The following is a 16,507-nucleotide window of genomic DNA, read 5'->3' on the forward strand; positions in this document are numbered from 1 at the left end:
ATATTGGAGGGTTTTCCACCTAAAAATTATTGTTGCTTTCTTATGGTTTGATTTTTTGGTAGTTTTTACATTGATTAATTATTATGGTATTCTCATTCTACTCACACAAAGATAAGAAAGTTTTCATCTAGTGAAGGGGTCTTTCCTAACAATATGTAACTTAAGGATTTCATTGTATTACTCTCAATTACAAAGGCAAAAATCTTTTCCCCGCAACATATCGGAGTATTCCAGCATGGTCTAAGTCCACGAGCAATGAAAACCTTATTTCTAGCTACAAATTCAAGTCAAGTGAACTATTAAAACCTTACTCATGAGAAGTTCTCTAAATTGATCCTGATTTTCTAAATAAACATATAAGAAACAAAATCATGAGCTCTACCTAGATCAAGGTACGCCATGGAAGAAAGTTAGACCTAAAACTAGCTGGCCATGGAAGAAAGTTAGACCTAAAACTAGCTGACTATGTATGCGACAGACAAATTGTAAAAAGAATCCGAACAAAAAGCTCAAACAACTTCCTATAAACTCTCTTGATTCGAAGTTTATTATCCTAAAAAGAATCCAATCGCTGAGTACGACGTGCCTACTTGGTTATGCTAAACAAAATTCTTTGAATGTGTGTATGTATACATGCTTGCGTGCGTGTATATATCCGCCTACAACAATGATGCATGGGGAGCCTACTTAATCCCGGCATCTCTCTTGTTTCAGTATCCACATCAGCAATATTTAACAATGATTACCGTTCCCTACTTGAGTGGCCGACAAACGTTGACCAATCCACGACGAGAGCACATCGAACGCCAGCCAAAACCCAGGAGGTGGCGAACGACGTTGGTTAGATCAGCTAATAAGCTGTTTGCCTGCTTGCGTGCACCTCAAGCACAAGCTTACTCGCCCTATTTAGACGATAAGACTCGATCAAAGATAAGCATCAAGGCAATCCTCCAAAATCCCCCGCCCTCTCCCACTAACTGACTAAAGCCGAGCAAAACCAGCAATCGACCGTCGCTTACCAGGCGGAATACTGGACCAATCAAACCACCGGTCTGATTAGCCACCGAAAGACTCCAAAAAGTTCCCATCCGTAATGGCCAGAGAATCAATGCGGGGTTCGGGTTGTATCTTTCTAGCGGAAGCATGATCCACCCTCCTTCGCGACATCAACCGTTGGATAGCGCAATGAACTGCCTTGAGAGATGTGCAAGTCTAGATCCAACGGTTTATATGGCGAAAGAAGATCAATCATTCTTTCTGGCGGAAGATACAACCCGAACTTATCAATGCGAGCCCCATTTTCCCCGTCTCACAAAATCCGTCCGCACTTTTCGATCTTTCCAACTCCTTTCCGCCCCACAAAACAGCCTGTTTTCGAATACGCTTCGATCTGCGACATCTATTAAATCCTAGGAACCGGCGGATAAACAGCTGTCCTGCGACGTTATCGTTCCGAGAAATCCTTGGAAAGACCTTCAATACGGAGCCGCACGCAAGAAATTTGCGACCCACACGGCCGTACCGCATCCACGTCTTCTTCTCCCCTCTTCTCTGGTCCTCCCCTGCTCCCGCACAGCAGAACAAACAGGTTCCCAGTTTTCACACCATCTTTCTCCCTTGACGAAGCCAAAACAGTAACACAAGTACTACCAGTCTATCTGATGTTCTAAACTTCTATAATCTCTCTCTCTCTCTCTCTACCAAATCCGAAGCGCATCATAAGATGGAGGAGAGCTCTTTCGCGACGGGGCGGGGGCGGGTGGTCGGGGACTACATTCTGGGGCCGAAGATAGGGTCCGGGTCGTTCGCGGTGGTGTGGCGGGCGCGCCACCGGCAGCACGGCCTGGAGGTGGCCGTGAAGGAGATCGACAAGAACCAGCTCAGCTCCAAGATCCGCGACGGCCTCCTCAAAGAGATTTCCATCCTCCGCCAGGTCTCCCACCCCAACATCATCCGCCTCCACCAAGCCATCCAGGTACGCTGTCTTCTTGTAATTAATTATCTATATCACTTCGCTTATTTGCTAATTTTGAACAGACGGAGGATAAGATATTTCTCGTGCTGGAGTACTGCATGGGGGGTGATCTTGCGGCGTATATAGAGCGGCGGGGGAGGGTCTCGGAGGCGGTGGCGAGGCACTTTATGCGGCAGCTGGGTACGTGTGGTTTTCTGGGGTTTAAAATGAGTTCATGGGTTGGTTTTGGATGGGTTTTTGTCGTGTTGCTGTTAAAGGTTTCGAGTTTGGACTATGGTTGTGCAGCTTCGGGGTTGCAGATTCTTCGAGAGAGCAATCTCATCCACAGAGACCTGAAGCCGCAGGTGGGTTTTTTTTTTTTGCTGTTTTCTGCTTGTTTAGTATCGATCTCAGAATGCTACTGCTGAATGTCATCTGTTACAGATTGGAAAGTGAACAGAGAGAATTATGCCTTGAAAAAAATGAACTAAGTTTCGATTAGAATCTTGAACTAATTGGTCTTGCAGCAGAGGAGTTGCCTCGTTGATGTCAGTTTTTTTGTAAAAGTACTGCATTAAAGGACAACCAGATGCTCACTAATTTCTAGGTTGCCCATGACTCTGTGCATACGCATGATTTGAATTTGCTTACGATGAGGAGGGACTGACTGCATAGCTTTCAGCATATAACCCTTCGTAGATGATGTGTCCAAAACCACTGAATGCTGTGTAGTTTTCGTCATAACACTAGGTGGATCATGTCATGGAACTGGGTGAAATTGAGCAACTACGGAACTTGTTTTTTCTTTTCCATTTTCTAATGGATTGATTTTTTGATGGAGAGCTAAACCTTCTTGTACATTTATGGGAGGAAAAAGTAACAAAAAGTAAATCTAATTAGATAGGTGCATCATGTAGTTTCCTGTATAGAGCTTGTAAATGTTATGTAATTTGAAACACTATGGTTTGGACAAATAGACAATTCTCTTTGGTTATCAGCTGGTGTGTGCGTTATTTTTCAAGAACATAAAAACTCTAAAGAGAACAATCAAATAACTGGCCAGCTCTGCTGATACTTCCATGTGCCAAATCAGTTATTTTATCACCTCCTGAAAGTCTGCTCTATTATTTTACTCTCTGGCTTATAATTTGTGTCTCTTAAGATAAATATACTTCCCTATGTACAACCTGGTTTTCCAACTATAGTGATATTATAAAGTGTTGTTCCTTGGCCACAAGAGCACAGCTTGTGCAACTGATGTGAAAGGCTTGGATTTACATCAAAAAAAGATGCGAAAGGTTTGCATTCCTGTCAATTGGGAATGACAGGGGTTGGTTCTCTCATATCAGTGGATACATGGTTATTTAAACATGAGTTAACCTTCCAGTGGATTGGTGTTTCATTACTAATATCTGCTTGTGTATCAATCTCAGTGAACTAAACCATCCAGATTACTCAATGAGCTAACCAGCATGATATATTTCATCGCAAAGTCAAGGAAAAAAAAATGCGAGGAAAAATATAACATAACAATTCTACTTAGAAACTAAATGTGATATCAAGGTTAATAATGATAGTTTTTTTCAACAATGCTAACATGGTGGCTGCAAATGCCCTTCACAACTGGACTTAGAAGAGGATGCCATGGAAGATGGTGAATAAGTAAGGTGTTAACAACTCACATTTGTCTTTTAAAATTTTTAGCATCAGCTATATATCCACTAGATTAAACTAAACTTTGTCGGACATATTGAGCTGCTAGTATACAATTGATTTTTTCAGGTGCTAGTAATGTCGCCCAAGCTTTATAGTCTTCATATTGTACCCTGTATAGTAACTTGAGGGTACTGGTCTTGTCAGTGATCAGGATCGTATACCCCTGTATTGACACGTGGTATGCTGTTGGAGTCAGCTAGTAGCTGCACCATGTGTTGGTATACCCATACCATACTGGTCTGTACATCATGCCCCATACTAGCCAGTATGAGTTGGTAATGAAAACCTCGGTTTATCCCAAATCACTACTTGGATACTTGCTGGCTAAATTAAGGACCCAAAGCAGGTCATAGCTTTGACTTGTATCTCACCTATTTCAAATTTAGTCAGATGTTTTGGCCTTGATGCAACACCAAGTTGATCAAGTGTGGTTCCGCCATCAGTTTCAGTCAAAAAATAGCCAAGCCTACCATGAATTAGTATTCAAAACTTTACTGCAGTTCCCTTGCTGGCTCATGTTTTTTTTTTCCCTGAATTCATCTCCAATTCATAATGTCAACTGATGGCAGACTATTTAAAATTTTGGAACTTTGAGTGTTCTCGCTCGAATTCATAAATTCAACTCCATATGGTTGGATAAGGTTTGAAGTAAGGTAAGTCGTACCGGCCGGAACCAGACGGTACGTGTCACGCCCCCGCCTCTGCGAGGCACGTGAGGCACCTAGTGCCCACGTGGGGGCCACATGAGGGGGGAACACGGGGCTCCCCTGCCAGATATTGTCCGGTTCTGGGGCTTCACGCAAGCGTCCTGCACCCCTCCCCGGTTTTGTTTTCCACCCAAAACGCGTCTGCAGGATTAGGAGACACCCGCCTCATATGCCCAGGCTCTGGAACGAGTCTTTCCGATGTGGGACTATTGGGCTTCACACCCTTTCCACCATCGGACAAGAGCCGTCCTCGGCTCTGATACCAAATGTCACGCCCCCGCCTCTGCGAGGCACGTGAGGCACCTAGTGCCCACGTGGGGGCCACATGAGGGGGGAACACGGGGCTCCCCTGCCAGATATTGTCCGGTTCTGGGGCTTCACGCAAGCGTCCTTCACCCCTCCCCGGTTTTATTTTCCACCCAAAACGCGTCTGCAGGATTAGGAGACACCCGCCTCATATGCCCAGGCTCTGGAACGAGTCTTTCCGATCCCATCGGAAAGACTCGTTCCAGAGCCTGGGCATATGAGGCGGGTGTCTCCTAATCCTGCAGACGCGTTTTGGGTGGATAATAAAACCGGGGAGGGGTGAAGGACGCCCCAGAACCGGACAATATCTGGCAGGGGAGCCCCGTGTTCCCCCCTCATGTGGCCCCCACGTGGGCACTAGGTGCCTCACGTGCCTCGCAGAGGCGGGGGCGTGACAGTACGGGGCGTATCGTACCGTACTGGTTTGGTATCGGCACCCGATACGGGTGGGTACCGACACTCGATATGCCAAAAAAATGTTGTACCGTACCGTTCCGATACTGTGCTAGTGTGGCACCGGTATGGGGTCCGGTACCGAGATGGCGAACATTCGTTTGCAGCTTTATGGCCAGCAGGCTACCTACCTGCCTGCCATCGCCAATCCTTTTTCATCCAAACTCTGAATTAGAATTACTGATGCTCCTTATATACTTGTTCCAGTTAATGAATTTTTGCATTTTACTTAAAAATTACTATGCATCATGCCCTGTTAATTAAGACAACCATGTTTTACTTATGTGATGAGTGAGTTACTTATACTTGGATTCCAAATGTTATATATTCACATTAATTACTGATTGTATTTACATCATATGACATGCTATATGAATAAAAGCTTTGTTAGTTATTTTCTACACGTTAACCACTTATACTAAATTTTGCAGAACCTTCTACTGTCAAGTACTGATGAAACCCCCGTCTTGAAGATTGGAGATTTTGGGTTTGCAAGGTGAGAAATTGTATTTAACATTCTTATCTTAGTAAATATGTGGGCTAAATTTTCTTTAGGCAGATCATTATATAATTTGTTAAGCGAGTCTTAGAGACTGCAGGTTAAAGGTGGCAGCTATACTGTTCTCATTGTTATGTCTTGTTCTTTTGTTTTACTTATGATGATTAACATCTTAGTTAGAGAAGACATATGCATAGATAGAGAATAACGGTGTTCAATGTGCTTATGACATCATATACATAAAGCGTGCTAGATTTTTCTTTGAAACATTTTGGTAAGATATTCCTATCTTTTCGATTAAATCAATCATGCAATATATTTAGTATCCATCTACAGCCAAGGACATATTATATTGATATTCATATATTAATTGATACTATCTTGAAGTTACAAAACCTACAAAACATGTAGAACATATCCACGAATTTTCTATTTTTAGCATGCTTGTCCTAGGCAACATATTGGCCATGTATTTAGTCTAGACAAATTGGAGGGAAATAACATTCTTTTTGTTAAAGGTTGATTAAAAAGTATCATCACTTTATGATGATGCCATGAAAGAAATTTCTTATCACATCAAGTTCCCAATGACATTTCTTGCCCTTTTTACCACAAGGTGCTAAGCTAGGACTGCACAAACAAGGGTTGCATCACATCCAACTGCACGGGCATGTTAATGCCTGCATCTAAAGTTTAAGAGTTTGCATAATGCAGCTCAAAACTGTTTTTTGGGCTTCTTGTCTATAGTTGATTGCTTTGCAGCAACAAGTAGGCACGTTGAACATTCAAAGATTTTTTTTTGACTTTCCCAAATGATCTCAGTAGCGTAAACCATTTTAAAGATGTACGATGCTGAACTGCTGATAATTGGTAGACCACAACAAGATTCACCATGTCAATACTGGACCCCATATGGGTACCATTCTGGTATAGTGCCGGTACGCTCGGTATGGGGTTCAATTTGGTGTATTGAGACTCGGTATGCCCTCCGTACCTCGTACATGTTTGGTACCAATATCGTATAGTACGATTGGTATTCTTTGGTACTGACTGATACGACATACCATGGACCACAAGCATATGAGCTACACAATTCGAATAAACCTAAACTATAAACTTGCTCAGCTCAAAAATAATAAGATGGCAAGATATGAAATATTGTCATTAAGGAATGATGTATATGTGACGTTCAAAGAACACATAGATTATACCTATACCTGCACTCATCTCCACTTGCAATGCAAAGTAGGGTCATGCATAATTTATTCTAAATTTGCTTGATTCTTTTGCTGTCATGAATAGACCAAGGATATTACCCTGATGGCAATGATCATTTTATTGCTAGAAGTTGTGAATATATGATAATGCAACATGATCAATCTTAATAAACATAGGCATCATATGGGCAATTGAGGTAGGTATCTAGGTTGGGTCTTCTGCAATACGTGGTCATAATATGCAACTAACAAGGGCTGAAAAAGTGTCCGGGATTCTTGTGCATGCTCCCAAGACTAGAGGGGGCTGGTCCAGGAGCTGGGCCTTACGTGATAGGGGTTGAAACCGGAAAAACTTGTAACAACTCCCTATTCCCAAGAGATTGATGTTGGGTGGAGGATTGATATGATACATCTATGTGGAGTTGTACTGACCTTATCGGGTGTGGTTTTTCTGAGATCTCTTTTCCAAGCACTTGACCGTTGCTATGTTGGTAAATGGACTGGGGGCTGCTTATTAGTTCATACAATTTGCATGTTTCCCTTTATGCTCCCTTGCTGCAGAATAGAGCAAGTTAGCTTCTAAGGTGATTCTGCATCCACGGAAAACCTCTTCTTTGCGAACTGAAAGGGGCCCTACCTGAGTATATTTATATTGTATCCTTGATTTTTGTAACGCCGCCGATGCCGGTCCCAAGCCCGGATGAGAAAGGTGGAGGGTTAATGTAAGATGAACAGTCTTGTATAAGAGAAGATGCCAAAATCTTGATCATTGGTAACGATGTGTTTACTTGCATATAAATAATAATTATGTGTGTATATATTTCTGTAGATATTGAGCTTATTAATCTGAAAATAAGCAAGCTATGTGATCTTGTGCTTGGCTTGACACTATTTTGAGATTATCTCTGCCCTAGACTTTGCTTATTTGCTTGTAAAATGCACCTTCTTGAGTCAGATATCAAGCCAAATACACGGATATGTCACTCAGATGGCTGCTATATTGAAGTCTTTATATGTTGCCCTACTAAATTGTTGGAAATAACTGTCTGCCAGGTATCTGATGCCTCAAGGGTTAGCTGACACACTTTGTGGTTCCCCCTTATACATGGCTCCAGAGATTATACAGGATAGGAAATATGATGCCAAGGTGCTATGAAAAAGAACTTGATATAGTTTGTACTTATAAATGCCTGCAACTCTTAATATTGTTCAATTATTAAGTTGATAAATGCAGGCTGACTTATGGAGTGTTGGAGCAATTCTGTTCCAGTTGGTCACAGGGAAGCTGCCTTTTGATGGAAATACTCATTTTCAGGTTTATTTTTTTAAAAAATTATTTGTAATATTTTGCATACAACAGAAACTAGTTCATGTGGTCCATTATAGTTATCTTTCTCTTTCTCGTTTGTAACAGCTTTTCCAGAACATATTGGCAACTAATGAACTGCAATTTCCAGAAGATGTTTTGGTGAACCTGCATCCTGATTGTATTGATCTCTGTAGAAGTCTTCTACGTCGAAACCCAGGTAAACATGTTCTATTTCCTATATGACATGTCTAGGATTTCATTATCTTATCTCATCTAACACCCTATTGGAGCTGGTCTATGTCAAGAATTCTTAATTCTTGGTTATATTATGTTTATGTAATAGAAAATACATGTATGGATGTCCAAAGGAAATCTAGTTAATTCTTGGATTTGATTCAGCATTTGCACATCATGATTTATTTGTTTAATTATAATGTGTTCTAAGTTGATGTTGGAGCTCATACATTATTATCAAAATCCAAATGCATCATGGCAGGAATATGTTGTATGTTGTTCTACTGCAAGTCATCTAGTTTCATACATAATAGGTCTTGATATGTTTGCTGATCTAATTTGGACTGATAAAAGTGACCCATTTTGTTTAACTTTTAGTGGTTTTCAAACTTACATCTGACAGTTTGTCTTAGTACTTGGTCTAGGTCGGACCTACTTTCTTGGATCACATATTTGATAACAGCCATATCTGATTCCAAAGACTTTGTCCTGTGAACTATTTGGCTTGTACACTAGTTTTGTAGGTACCGTGGTTTTAAGTTTTCAAGGAAAATGGATTAGTTTCAATCATGTCTGATTTGATCACAACCTTGGTTTTGGAGTTTCAATTGATTCTCAATAGATTTATTGGATCCAAAAGAAATCAACTGGTGTACAAAACTTGATCTGTGCATTTGATACAAGTAGGGGATGGAGAACCCCTTTCCCTAGAACATGCAATGTAAGTGCTGACAAATTGAATAGATAATGTGTGGAAGCACAGTAATCTAAAGGATGTGGAAGTGATATAACTAAGGTTAAATCATCAAGGGTAGCTTTTTAGGGATAACCAGAAACAAACATTACACCTTACACCTCTTGCTAATCAACCTTTGTATTGCACCTCCGACCTTCAGAGGGCCCTAGTTAAAGAAACCCAGTCTTTCCTAACTTCTTTCTGAATTGTAGCCTCTCACAACTGGTTCTTGTATGGTGTTTCACCATAGAGAGGAGTTGATAAGGAATCACAACTTTATTAATGGTATAACAGTAGTTGACTTTACATGATAGTAAGTGTAGTGTTTCCTAAACCATAAGATTCGTTGCTTAATCCATTTTAGACTTATAGTCAGAAAAATATAAGAAACAACATTTTTTTTTTTAAAGTGTAATGAACTCTATACCTTTAGGAACAAAATTTGAAAAGAAAAAAAATAGCTCATAAAATTCTCAAAAATAGTCACTAGGTTGGACTAGCTATGGAATCATAAGTGATAATTACCACTGGCTGAGTGAAGCATTTCTAGTAGAATGCTTGATGATCATGTTGCTTTGATGGTCTCTTTTGAATTGATTCTTGATGCCCTGTTGTGAGAACTCAAATTTTCCAGACTAGCAAACATGGACTTGATCCGGTCTTGAAGCCTTATTTGCAAGAGTCTGAATTTCCCAAGTTTGTTGATCCAAACATGACCTGTTTTTGATGTTCCCTATATTAATGACCTCGCTTGTCTAAATTACAGACCTGGAGCCAAAGATGTTTTAAATTCGGACATTATTCTTTCCGGGACCCAGTTTCCAGACAAGGGTTATATTATATGGACCCAATATATCCTAGGTTAGACTGGGTTGGTTGGACAGCTCGAACCAAATTTGGCCACCCTTAGCTGTATGCAAATGCATAGACACAAAACACACACGCGCGTGCGCGTGCGCGCGCGCACACACACAGAGAGAGAGAGATTTATGGTGATGCTGTGTTTAACACTCTAGCCTTTCACTTCTCTTCATGCTATCTTATTTTAATTTTTAAAATGCAAAGAGGGAAAAGAAACAATTACTTTTTACCAGAATAGTAAAGGCATCTTGTTTGTTATGGATATAGTTAGATATTAGAGCCTTGAAATGGAATACATTGGGTTCTAATTTTTCATTACGTTGCTTATGTACTGAAGAAACTTGCATTTGTTGATTATTTATTTCATGGTGTGTTTTCTGTCTTTTACCACAGTATGTTGCTGGGTAGCTGTTATTACCTATATCGAGTAACATCTTGAAGGAGAAAAAGCTCCAATATGCTTTAATTCAATCTAAAATGGAAGTCTACTTTTTAGTCTTCAACTTGACTTAGCAGGCACAATTACACCATAAAAAAAGTATTAACAATTTTAGTATCCAATTATTTTGGCAGTGGAGAGACTAACATTTGAAGATTTCTTCAACCACAAGTTCATGGCACAAAGGTTTACTTTAAACTTCATGTTTTTGTGTATTACATTGTGATAATAATTAGAGGAAGTTTGCGTACTTGTCTTTATTAAAAGGACTAAAATTATGAAGTTCCTAAATCTAATTGATATCTGTAGAAAAACTTTGATTAAAACTTAAAAGATTTTGGCGGCCTAATGTTGACATGTAGGATAAGTGGAACTGCTATGGTGTCACAAAATACTGCAGATGTTAACTTAGGAGATAGTGATCCATCAAATTCTTTAAATGTGCATGCCATGAAGACTGGAAGCATGGACCAGGGGCTTTCATTCACAAATACTTCAAAAGGTGAGATTTCAAGCTTGCTCTGAGGCTGTTTATTGCTGACTGGTCTAATCTCAAGTATTTGTCCAGTCGCCGACTCGTTCGAACAAGAATATGTTCTTGTTCAAACTCATTTTGCTTCTATGGAGGCCTTATTTTCTTCACTTGAGACATCCTTGCAAGATAATTCGACAACTAGACTTCCTAGTTACAAACCAAAGCAGACAAGCAAGGGTACTGCTGGCCTGATGCAAACTGGGGAGCTAGTCATTAGCAATATTTCTGGTGCAGAGAGTATGGGAAGCGATGTTTCTTCTCCCTTATCAAAATTACAGGCATCTACTGCGTCAGAGGATGTGCAGGAGTCGTCATCATTGCATCCTTCCACTAGGCTTCTGCTTCTAAGTCAGTATGTAAATGTCCTCACAGAATTAGCACAAGAAAAGGTATGCAATTTCTAATTGAAGCTGCATCTGTTTAATTTCTTCTGGAATACTCTACAACTACTGGAAGTTTTGAAATCATGATAGCTGCAGTTGTATCAATTGCCAGTTATCTGCGTCATTTTAATGAGAATTGATGGATCTTAAAATGTTTGTCTACATTGTCTTACCAGGGAATTCCACTTTATCTATTTTATTTGCTTTATATGTGGAATAGTGTTGCAGTGTGGCATTGAGCCTATGTATATGTAAAACTTACCGATGAGCATGAAACTGCACCATGCATATTCGTGTAGATAGATTCTACATGTGAAATCTGCGTACAAACTCATACAGGGAATAAAACAGGACATTGAGGATCAAAGTACTAAAAATTTATATAACATAGTCTACATACATGATAATAAGATATTATCTTGATCATGCTCTCTCAAACATGAGTTTATACACCAACAGTTTTTTACAAGAGATTCAAAGCCAACCACCGATGAACAATTTATCCACTGACAGAATGGAGTAAAACAGTGAAGTAGAACTGCGGCAGGTGAACCTGACTGTAGAGCAGCCTAGTTGTGAGTCCCAGGATGAGCCAAGATGATGAAGCACAAGCATGAAGAGATGGTCATAAGCACAATAATGAACTGATGTTGATGAGAGAGACCAAATAACAAGCAATCTCTATGAGTTGCGATGGCACTAAAGAGTAAAGTTGAATTACTGGCCAGAGAGTAACTATGTGGTGAGGAACATGTATCAAGCCGCAGGTTACAGCAGTAACAGCTAGAAGCCTGTAATGAAATGGAGAAATTTGTAAACTAAAACAATTAGCCTGTAAGATTGCTTAGTTGTGTGATTTGGTGGTTGGCTTATGAAGATGACAGCTGACAACTAATGCCAAAAGTCTACATGTAGATGATGATGACTGAAACATGTCACCAACACCAAGCATGTCAATGAAGGTTGCTTGTCTGTATGGAATGCACATAGCAAGGGAATCCTCGTGGTGCTAATTCTGATAGAGACAGGCTATAAATAGACACCAAGCATGATGAGAGAGCAACTTCAATGTTGGCATCCAAAAATTATAAGGTAGGTACACAGAACGTGGTGGTTCCAAAAGTTGATATGCAATTAATTGAAATTGTTGATGGTTAGTGGGGTAGACAATCTGATGGATAATGCTTGGCTCAGGCATGATAAAATAATGGAGTCCTTATGAAGAGTGAACGGGTGGCAAGGGACTCGTAAAACAAAGTTGTGAATGAGGGCTTAGAAAGCCCAAAGAGAAGGCTAGATAAAATGGCAACATCAGCATCTTACATAAGCATGTCGGATTACATTCTAACAATTTGGGATGGTCGTGGATGTGGAGTGATGATATACATGAATGAGAAGGGTGAACATGGAGTCAAAGGTGGAATAAATGAACATAATGCACCAATGAAAGTGTAGGACAACATCAGGCACTTGCATGAGTATGGGCAACCAGAGAACCAAATAAGCATCCGAGCTGAACCCATAACCAAGAAGAAAAGCTATGAGTCATATAATGTTGGTTCTCCTATTTTGAAATAGGAGATGCAGATGGGGAAGGCCAACGAACAAGTGAGTTGGTATTTTAGACCAGAACGATGGTGATGACTTGAGGTTTGATATATATAGAAGAAAGCACATTCACAGCCCGTCTAACCAGTTAAGGAAGGGTATTGTCAAACTATCTGGTTATTAAGAAGGTGCCAGGTACCAGCTACCACATGCCAATGCTGGGAGGCCAGAGGTTTTATTACCGACAAAGTCCTTAAAGGGTGGGTCATAACTATCTCATATTAGAAAGATCAGGTGGACCTACACTTTGATAAAGATAGTTGTGACTTGTTTTTCCTTTTTGCTCAATATTTTTCCCTAAAAAATAGTAATCCTTGGAAAACATGCAACTAGAGGAGGAGAGGACCTAAGGTAGCATGGAAGCTGTGAGAAAAGATAAGGAAAAGCCTGAAACAATATTAGAGGCAGCCCTAAATTGGAATTCTTGTTGAATGAGGACTCGTAGAGCTAACCCCAAGTAGTTGCAATGAGTACTTATTGGTCACTGTTTTTTCTTAATGAAAATGAGGGCTCATGAATTTTTCAAACACAGTACTCATCGATTTTTAAGTTCCCTTTAGTGCCACCTTTGCAATCCTGGCACAGCATGGCACTATGTTTTTTAACAAGCTATCTTTGTTCAGACACACAAACTTCATCTGACAAACCTGTCATATAAAATAGAAAAACTGGACATTCTACTTTATGGATGCAGCTCTTTCCTATTCACTAGCATAACCTGGAAATGAATCTCTACTTTAACAAAATGTATTTGATGATTTGTGTGATGGTTACAGCTTCATGAAGGATTGCATCTGGAATCATTTTCACTTGAACTCGTGACTTTAGCTGTATGGAAAGAAGCCCTACACATATGTAGTTCATGGATGGCCTCGACAGCCGAGGCAGATGCTCTGAATACTTTTTCTGCTAATGAAACTCCATCCCATCAAAAAGACCATATGTCTCTGAACATTGCGGAGGGAGTGGATTTCATGAAGCCATCATCCATTTGCTCTTGGGCAGAGAAAGGATTTGTCGTTGCATGTGATCGAGCTGAAAAGATTTCTAATACTTTGCGGGACATAGGTGGTTTAGCCGATGTTTATGATATTGCTGCCATTCATTAGTGTATTAAGCAATTTACAGATTTTCATTTTAAGAATCACCATGTGTTTCAGGTGATGTGGTGATGCCAGATCCAATGGAGATTATCTTTCAAACAGCTTTAGAAGATGGAAGACGTGGTGCTGTAAGTAATCATTTTCTTCCCTTTACTGTTTAAAATATTGATTAGCTATATTGAAATGCAAAGCCAGCTGATATACTAAAGGATTTCATGAGTACTGGAGTGTTATAATACAAATGACTCCATGCTTTAATCTCATCAATAGTCTTTCGCTTGCAGGCTGTGTTGTAGGATCAGTCTCAAACAAGCACCTATCTAAGAAGTTTCCCATATTATTTTGTCATCTTTTTCTTGCATAAGGTTTGAGTGATTTTGTTACTATTTCAAACTTCCTAAACAATAATCAATATCTGAGTGGTTTAGATATCACAAATTTGTTTGCTTCCGATGCCTTTCCTTGAATTTTACATGAATGACGGGTAACTTATGATTATTGGAAGCCTGCTATAACAAACAGGAATATCTGGCCACATATATAAATATATATATATATATATATATATATATATATATATATATATATATATATATATATATATATTGCTTGGGTAATAATGAAATTGTATCACCTGCTTTGGAATGTAATCAGGTTGTCAACTTTATTACTTCACACCTTGATGCTTTTGAGAAATCCTTTGTCAGACTTTGATATTTGCATGATTGGTCGACTAACTCATAGGACACCTGATCTTTAGTGTTAGTATATGGAGCCTCATTATTAACACTTTTTGTTCGTGCTATATTGTTTCAAAAAGGACTATGTAGAAAATGGAGGTTCCCTCTCACCCACTTACAAAATAACAATAATAACATCATGAAATGCAATTTTTTCAATGCTAGTTTTGATATTATAAACTTGTCTAAAGAGCCCTAGAAGTGGCAAGCATGTGCTGGTCAGAGAGCCAGATTCTAGATCAGGTATGATGTGGGTGACTCATGAGGCAGATTCTGGCTTCTGAGGAAACAATGTCCTAACATCTTGACCGGAAAGTTTGAGATTACAGTGGCACGACCTTTCCACTTTCCCCTTCTCCAATGAAGTTTAACATCCTGGTCTGTTTGTGGCCCTTGGCTGGTTGGCCAACTAAATCTAGGAAATTGCAACACCTCAGGCTTAGTCAAAAACTTTCTGAGATTCAATATGATACATTTTTATCTTCTTGTTTTTTTGTTCTGCTCCGACTCCTAGGTATACAGTAAATAAACAGTTTTGGCACTTATACCTGTTGATTTTATCTTCTCACCATCACTATTCACTAGTTTAATGTGCTTTATTTTCAGGTGGAAGAAGTTATGAGAAACAGTAGGAGAGCAGTTGCATTGTACTCAAGAGCAATCGCATTGCTTACATTTATTATGGTGGAAGCAATACTGCTACCATTGAATCCACCATTTTCACTCCCTCCTTCTGATCGGCAAAGGATCCACAGATACATCATCAATTTAAGAAGTCATCTAAACATGTCTCATGGCAGAACTCACTCAGAGACAAACTAATGAATCTTCCAACGATTGATATGACTCTTCAAGTAAATATATATGACTCAAGTGACTGCCCATGGTATTACTTACTGAGGAAACCCATCATCTTGGATCGTATCTAATCACAAAGCCTGTCATTGTTTGTCAGACATCCGTATTCTAATCAAGTTTTCTCTTAGAGGTGACAAATCTCATTCATGGGTAGTGGGGTTCTGTCAAATTTTGGTTACAAAGCTACTCATGTGGAAATAAATGCACATAATCTGTCTTTAGCTTGATAGGTTGTAAAAAAGAAGAAGAAAAAACTAGAAACTGTACAGATAAATAACTGTCAATGTCAAGTTGAAATGTAGTTTATTATTATTGCTGAACTCTCAGTTTGGGAAAGTTTCTAGTGGTGGATGCATTTTAGAAGTTCATTCAGGTTTCTGGTTCATACCATGTTTGGGTACGCTACTATGCTCCTGGCAATTCAAAAGCTGACAGTGCAAGTCTGATTACTAATGTGAGTTGAATCAGTCGGCATCCCTATCAATTCAGAGGTCTGCTCTTCTCAATGGCAATCCAAGCAGGTTTCAGCACTATCAGATTGTGTCATCTCAATATTGGCATGATAAATTTATGTTTCTAGTCCTGAATGGCATGTCCTTGCATAATAGAGCCCTCTGAATAATGTTACTCTTGCCATGTTCCCAATGTTCAGAGCTCCTATCATTACTTGCTTTATCCATTATGTGTTGTGCTCTGCAGATTTCTGCCTCCAAAGTTACATATTTGTTATATTTCAAAAACCTGACGTACCCTTACTAGAGGATTCGCAAGGCTACCTGCTGTTACCAAAAACAAAAGGATGTAGAATATATACTTGTGCTGGGCCATTAACGATCATTGTGCAATTGG

General features: G+C 39.6%; 1 protein-coding gene across 1 annotated transcript; it reads left to right on the forward strand.

Moving 5' to 3' along the window:
• The first annotated feature begins 1,333 nt into the window (after nucleotides 1-1,333).
• On the forward strand, nucleotides 1,334-16,333 carry LOC103720373 (serine/threonine-protein kinase ATG1a). Its single transcript, XM_008810042.3, has 14 exons — nucleotides 1,334-1,588; nucleotides 1,713-1,975; nucleotides 2,038-2,155; nucleotides 2,261-2,319; nucleotides 5,568-5,632; nucleotides 7,906-7,999; nucleotides 8,087-8,167; nucleotides 8,267-8,378; nucleotides 10,566-10,617; nucleotides 10,794-10,933; nucleotides 11,000-11,355; nucleotides 13,734-14,025; nucleotides 14,118-14,188; nucleotides 15,407-16,333. Exons 2-14 carry the CDS (start codon nucleotides 1,724-1,726, stop codon nucleotides 15,620-15,622), a joined length of 1,908 nt encoding a protein of 635 aa, XP_008808264.1. The 5' UTR covers nucleotides 1,334-1,588; nucleotides 1,713-1,723; the 3' UTR covers nucleotides 15,623-16,333.
• The last annotated feature ends 174 nt before the right edge of the window (nucleotides 16,334-16,507 follow it).

This window comes from Phoenix dactylifera, chromosome 2, assembly GCF_009389715.1.
Source record: "Phoenix dactylifera cultivar Barhee BC4 chromosome 2, palm_55x_up_171113_PBpolish2nd_filt_p, whole genome shotgun sequence".
In the NCBI taxonomy this organism is placed as follows: domain Eukaryota; kingdom Viridiplantae; phylum Streptophyta; class Magnoliopsida; order Arecales; family Arecaceae; genus Phoenix; species Phoenix dactylifera.